The sequence below is a fragment of the Myotis yumanensis genome, unplaced genomic scaffold (genome assembly GCF_028538775.1).
Source record: "Myotis yumanensis isolate MYYU_CA2020_CCGP unplaced genomic scaffold, mMyoYum1.0.hap1 SCAF_1, whole genome shotgun sequence".
Classification (NCBI taxonomy): domain Eukaryota; kingdom Metazoa; phylum Chordata; class Mammalia; order Chiroptera; family Vespertilionidae; genus Myotis; species Myotis yumanensis.
Window position 1 is genome coordinate 84102569 of NW_027223752.1, and position 6943 is coordinate 84109511.

The 6943-nt window shown below is 47.7% G+C and overlaps 1 protein-coding gene across 1 annotated transcript; it reads right to left on the minus strand.

Annotated features, from left to right (window-relative positions):
* Nucleotides 1-481: 481 nt before the first annotated feature.
* On the minus strand, nt 482-3347 carry LOC139008077 (cathepsin G-like). Its single transcript, XM_070411475.1, has 5 exons — nt 3154-3347; nt 2034-2181; nt 1471-1606; nt 1064-1318; nt 482-661 (listed from the first exon to the last, which is right to left on the minus strand). Exons 1-5 carry the CDS (start codon nt 3206-3208, stop codon nt 482-484), a joined length of 774 nt encoding a protein of 257 aa, XP_070267576.1. The 5' UTR covers nt 3209-3347.
* Between the last annotated feature and the right edge of the window lie 3596 nt (nt 3348-6943).

The following is a 6943-nucleotide window of genomic DNA, read 5'->3' on the forward strand; positions in this document are numbered from 1 at the left end:
GTATCACAATTTACATTTTAAATTGTGGTAAAGTCTATATAACATAAAAATTTACCTACTAACCATTTTTTTAGGTGTACAGTTCAGTGGCATTAAATACATTCCCATTGTTTTGCAACCATCACCAATGCCCCTTATATTTCCACTGCACTCACCATTCTTCTCAGGACAGTGAGTTTTGTAGAAAAGGCAGAGGAGGAAATGTCCAGGCCTCTCTGTCCCATCTGAGCACGTTCCCCAAAGCTGTGTGGGGAGGGGAAATGGGGAATGGATGGCTGGGAAGTAGCTCATCCTGTCCCCCAGGATGGATTGTGGGAGGTTCATTTGCCCTGAGGAAAAGATCCCATTTTCCTGAAGGAGCTCAGACTCCGTCCTGGATACATTTGTTTTGTACAGAATGAGGCAAAATCAGTTATTATTTTGACTTTAGACATGGTCATTTATTAAGTTATGCCAACCCCAGCTGTCCCAGGGAAGAAAGTCAGTCACAGGAGGTCTCAGTTTGATTCCCCTGCTGTGTGAAGTGTCTCATTGTGCTATTTATCCAGGACAGGAAGCTGGAAACCCTGGTGTAGACTCCTGGAGGAGTCCCGCTCCTACTTCCATAGGAGACAATGCCCTGGGCCACATTGTTACACACCATCGGGCCTCCTGAGTCCCCCTATGGGTAATGAAAGGGAGGGACACCAAGTCAGGCCCCCGAACTCCATACCTCCCAAGCTTGGGGCCCTAAGGTCTGGCCCTCAGAGGAGGGAGGCTGGTGCAGGTGCAGAAGTCAAGCTCCTGGGTGTTTCATTGGTTAGGCTTCAACCCTGGCTGTGGTGACTATCTATAGCTCAACCCAAGTTAAGGTACCTTAATCCTTTCCCATGAAAACACTGCATGAGTATCCATTGTGTGACTTGTGCTCCTCCCCTTCTCTCAGAGACTGGGTTGATGGGAAAACCCCCCACTTTACTCTGGTCTGGCCCCCAGACAGGCTGTGGGGATGTAGTCTGTTCCTACTGCCCTGTTCTGCCCAGCCCCCCATCTCAGGTAGTGTTGTAGATGCCAGTGGCCTTACCAGGAAGGCAGTCTTCCTCTCCCTCTGGTTGCCTACACAAATTTGTGTTTGGCCATTGAAGGTATTAAAGCGACGGCTGCACTCCTGATCCCTCTGCACTCTCAGCTGCACATCCTGAAGTGTGTCTGTTGTCCTCTGCTGGCTGACCAGGCCCCAGCCAGCCACGGTGCACAAGGACCCAGGACTCAGTCTGATCTGGGACTGAGGCAGAGCCACTGGCCTCACAAATCGGTTCCGTCTGGCTCTATTTTCCAGCTGGCAGGAAGAGGGCAGGCACTCAGGGAATGTCTATGCAGCCCTCACCCCACCACCCCTGGAACTCTGCCCCTGCTTCCTCCTCCATGAAGCCCCCATGCTGGGATGGAGCCAGCTCAGGTGGAGGACCAGAGGGGTCAGGCAGGTGGTACCTGCAGTAACATGATGTCATTCAGGAGTCTCTGCTGACTGTATCCAGGGTGGCGGATGGCTCTGAGCACAGATATGCACTGTTGGGTCCTTTCCTGCTGCCTGATGTTGTGGGCCCCCAGGATGACATTTATAGTGCTGCAAAGAAATGGTGGCTTAGGGGTAGGTATGAGCTGCATGTGCTTAAGTCCACCAGCTGTGCAGGGCAGGTGAGAGCCCAGGGCAGCAGAACTGCAGCTGCGGGAAGTGAGAGGACAGGAAGTCTCTGGGGTTGAGATCTCTGTGTCCTCTGCTTCTCCAAAGCCTTAAACTGGGGGTGGTGGGGGACACAGTGACCTTAAGGATAAATTAATAAATAGTTCAAAGTCATATTTTGAGTTTTAATGCATGCTTTTTGTGTCATTTTCTCTTCCAGAATTTACACTAGCCTGTTACCTGTCCCCAAGACTTACCCAACCTCTTCTCACCCCCTTGTTGCCAGAACCTTGCTTTCAGCCATATGTTCTCATGAACACTAATTCCTGGGCCTGCCTAGTGGCCGCCTGAGAGCTCCTTTGTGGCTCACCTTCCCCAGCAGTGAGCTGCTGTCATCACAAAGTCTTCTCGCACCAGGAACCCCCCACAAGTGCTCCGTCTCCCTGGAGATTGTATCAGGAGGTATGCCATGTAGGGGTGGGAATGGGGCCGGGCCTCTTGGCCTCCGATGATCTTCCCTGGAAGGAAGTATCCAGCACTTATCTCTGTGCTCGCTAACCCAGGGGTGAGGGCACTACTGTGGTGACTTCAGAAAGGCTAGATTTGAGGAGGCTACAGAGCTGATGCAGGGGCAGGAGGATTAGGATTAGGTATTGAGAATTGGGGTTCGCAGGGAACCACATCACGGGAGAGGGCTTCAGGGTTTTACAGGAAACGTTGCTGGGTCCCCACCCCAGAACTTAGCTCCTCTCCTTTCCAAAATAAGAACAACCCTTGCTCCAGGCAAGGCCAGTTCAGCCTCTTAGGTGGGGGAGAGCTTGCTGTCCACAACCAGAACCCTCTGGAGTGGCTTCTCCCTGCAATTACCTGGGACTTTCTTTTTCAAGGACCTTCCGAATCCTTCTGAGTCCAGCTCATGAGCAGCACGGACTGCTTTTTTAAGAATCTAGATATGAGGTGAGGGGACTGTTATTGTGTATCCTTGTCTCCTTGGCTTTGGCATATGGGCTGCAGAAAAATTCATAGAGCAGAGTTACAGAACACATTCTACGTGCCAGGGGCAATTCCAAGAGTTTCATGTGCACTAACTAATGTAACTGTCTTAGCAACTCCATGAGGCGGGCATTGCTGTTATTTCTATTTATAGACAAGGGACCTGGGAGCTGTGAATTCAAATGCTGTGCCCAATGACACACAGTGAGGAAGTGCCTAGGCTGTCTGGGCCCAGAGTCTATGGCAGGGGTCCTCAAACTTTTTAAACAGGGGACCAGTTCACTGTCCCTCAGACCGTTGGAGGGCTGGACTATAGTTTAAAAAAAAAAACTATGAACAAATTCCTATGCACACTGCACATATCTTATTTCGAAGTAAAAAAACAAAACGGGAACAAATACAATATTTGTATTTGCATGTGGCCCGAGGGCCGTAGTTTGAGGACCCCTGGTCTATGGGATGGGATTGGGCCTCTACAGGTTTGGACAGTCACTCACCTGCCCCAGCCCCTGTGGGTAGGAGAAAGGCCACCAGGAGCAGGAGTTGCTGCATCTTCCCAGGAAGGCTGACCAGTCAGTTGCTGCTGGTGCTTCCTCCTGCCAGACTTTTAATCCCCAAGAGAGGAAGGAAGGGTAGGGTGGGGACTCGAGGGTTCCCATTCCCATTCTTCTGTTGGTGTAATAGGTTTCATCACCCCTGGCTGGCCAGGAGGTTCATCTACAAACTGCCAGTGACCTGAGGGAAGGCAACACTTGATCTCCCACAGCTGCTGAGTCATGTTGTCAGCAGAAATGGGAACCAGGGCACAAGGAGAGAAGCTTCGGGCATGGCTTCCCAGGACCCTAAACCATCTAATCCAATAATATCCCAAGAAAGCACAGAATCTGCTAGCTGCCTGCTACCTCATTTCCTATCCCTCTGGGATTGAAGCCTGCCTGAACTCACCCTTTGTGCCCTGGCCACCTGCTGAAACCCTGGCTGCTCCCACCTCTTTCTAGAAGCTGTCAAGGCAGATTGAGTAGCTCTCTCTGCTGGGTGGGTGGAGGGTCCTGGCAGAGAAGGAAAATGGAAGAACAAGGCTGTTCCACTGATGGCAACTTTCTTAGGTCACTTGAGCCTGAAGGAACTCTCAGTAAAAGCCAGAACAGTTGAGGTCTTTTGTTTGTTGCTTCCTACTCAAGGTGAAAACCTTTGTTTCTCAGAGGGTTCTTTGTATGCAGGAAATGCCTGGTGGGTTGATTTTGTTGAGAGCTGTCAGAACCTGGCTTGAAATGTATAAGATCCTATTTTATCCAGGATATGAGACCCACCATCCAAATCCCCATCCTCTATCCAGGGATGAGAATGATTTAGAAGGAACATCCTTGCTGTGCTCCCTATAATACATAAATCCAAAGGACTGAAGCCACTCATTCAACACTGAGAGTAAGACCTGGTAGAGAACTGCAGAATAATACAGTGGCTTAAGTCGGGTTGGAGAGCAGAGAGGGCATTTTGACCAGGGGGAGACATATGGGCAATTTCTAGAATGTTGACCATGGTCTATTTGACATTAATCATAGTTCTTGCCTTATAATTATTCTTTAAACTGTACCTTTATGTTTTGTGCACTTTCACATCTGTATATTTTGCAATAAATTTTTTTAATAAGAATGGAGATAGAGAAAATATTTGGATGGGAGGAGCAGTATGAGAGTAGATGGGGCAAGCAAGTTTTTTATGTTTCTATTTTTATTTTAATAAATTGTAATATTTGTACTAATAAGATTGTGATATGCATCACAATAACCATTGCTGGGTACAGCTACTTTGGACTAACTCATTACATTTCCGTCAGTTACAATTTTTTTCTCCTCTGGGTTGTTGGGACACTAACATAGGCCGTTTCCCACCTCCTCCCCGGGGCCCACATGCCACCAACGATGCAGCTCTTCTGGGAAAGCAGTTGCCAGCTGATGCTGGGTCACTTCCCCTTTGATGCTGCTCTAGTCAGTCACCATGTAGCTGCCCTTGGCTCAGTGGGAGGCCGTGTACTCCTGAGGGATCCTGGACATCCTCAGAGCTGCCCTAATATCATTCTCTGAAGGACATTTTGGAAGCTCCTGGATAGTCATTACTTTTGAGTGTGCTCTTTCTACCTTTAAAAAAAGTTCGCTATAAAAGAGTGTGCATGTTAGGCTTGCAGCCATATACATCTCACATGTACCACGTCTCTTGACTGCATCCTTTTTTGCGGTGCTTTATTGAGTCTTGTGTTTTGTGAGGTGTGTAGTGGGCAAGGTTTGTGTAAGTGCACCTATGATGTTCACAAAATCTCAGAATGTATCCCCATCGTTGAGTGACATATGACTGTATACTGATGTCTAACCTGCTTTTGACTTAAATATACCTGGTGAACATTCTTCCCTATGACAAAATATAATTCATGTCATAACTTTATAGGTTCCATAGTGTTCAATCGTATGTAATTTTAAAAAAGTTTTTATTGATTTTTCAGAGAGAGGAAGGGAAAGGGATAGAGAGATAAAAACATCAATGATGAGAGAGAATCATCCATAGGTTGCCTCCTGTGTACCCCCTGCTGGGGATTGAGCCAGCAACCTGGGCATGTGCCCTGACTGGGAATCAAATTGTGATCTCCTGGTTCGTGGGTTGATGCTCAACCACTGAGCAAGACTGGCTGGGTTCATATGTAACTTTTTAAGCGAATCCCCAAATTAGTGCTAGAGCAGCGGATCTCAACCTGTGGGTCTCGACCCCTTTGGGGGTCAAACGACCCTTTCACAGGGATTGCCTAAGACCATCATAAAACACATATATAATTACATATTGTTTTTGTGATTAATCACTATGCTTTAATTATGTTCAATTTGTAACAATAAAATTGGGGGTCACCACAACATGAGGAACTGTATTAAATGGTTGTGGCATTAGGAAGGTTGAGAACCACTGTGCTAGACATTGGCATCATTTCTAAGATTTGATTTTTAAACAAATCTATAATAAATAATCTTGTCCAAATTTCTTGGTGTGGTTGATAGTTAGGTAAAAGACTCCTTTTATACTTTTTTAAAAAGGAGATTTATGTACAATGTATGAAAATGCCGGAGAGACCAAGATGGCGGCGTAGGTAAACACCGGAGACCGCTGCCGCAAACAACCATTTCAAAAATACAACTAAAAGACTGAACGGACATCACCCAGAACCACAGGAAGGCTGGCTGAAGAGAGACTCTACAACTAGAAGGAAAGAGAACAGCAAATCGAGGCTCAGAGGCGGCGCAGTGTGGAAAATACAAAGGTACCGAGGTGTGCGCGGAAAGCGGGCTGGTGGCTGAGGGCGCGGTTGTCGTTTTCTGCCGGGAGTGAGTCTCAGACTCTGGGCTCCAGATCCGGGCGAGTCTCTAGGGACCCAGACTCAAACGGGAGAAGCGGGATTATCCGGCATCAGTTGGAACCTGAGGGCAGCTTTCTCTCCGAAGTTTGCAGCGGCTGCCGGGGTTCTGAGAAGCAGAGCCTCTGGGAACGGGACTGAGCGTGGCCATAACTGCTCCCTCCGCCCGCCCTGTTGATCCCGCCCCGCCCAAAACCTGCGCACAGCCATTTGCCGATTGCCTCAGGCAAAGGCTGGACTAGCACCTCCCCAGAAGGCAGACGTTTTCCACACAGCTGATTTCCACAGCCAGCCGGCCTGGTGGTCAAACCCCTCTAGTGTTAACTACAACAATTAAGGCTTGGCTAGAACAAGACTGCGCACAGAGACCACAAGGGGGTGCACCAAGAAAGCATAAAAGATGCGGAGACAAAAAAACATGACAGAAATGGAGGATATGGAGCTAAGAATCGCAATTTTGAGGGCTTGCCATAAATTTGTGCAGAGCCTCACGAAAACTAATGAGACCCTCGATGCTACGATAAAGAAATTAGAAAGTAAGCATACACGGACTGAAATAAAGAATATTATACCCAATAGCAGACCAGAGGAGTACAATAATCAAACCAAAGATTCGACAAAAAACACCCAATTGGAAAAGCAAAATGAAAAAAGAATCCGAAAGTGTGAAGATAGTGTAAGGAGCCTCTGGGACAGCTTTAAGCGGTCTAATATCAGAGTCATTGGAGTGCCAGAAGATGAGAGACAGCAAGATATTGAAAACCTATTTCAAGAAATAATGGCAGAAAACTTCCCCCACCTGGTGAAAGAAATGGACTTACAGGTCCAAGAAGCGCAGAGAACCCCAAACAAAAGGAATCCAAAGAGGACCACACCAAGACACATCATCATTA

Bases quoted from the DNA above. Each gene is read 5' to 3' on its own strand.
- LOC139008077 (XM_070411475.1), bottom strand. From the start codon at position 3,208: ATGCAGCAACTCCTGCTCCTGGTGGCCTTTCTCCTACCCACAGGGGCT. The intron at 2,182-3,153 runs GTGAGTGACTGT...ACTTCCTTCCAG, and splicing joins ACCCACAGGGGCTGGGGCAG to GGAAGATCATCGGAGGCCAA. The intron at 1,319-1,470 runs GTACCACCTGCC...TCTTCCTGCCAG, and splicing joins ATGACATCATGTTACTGCAG to CTGGAAAATAGAGCCAGACG.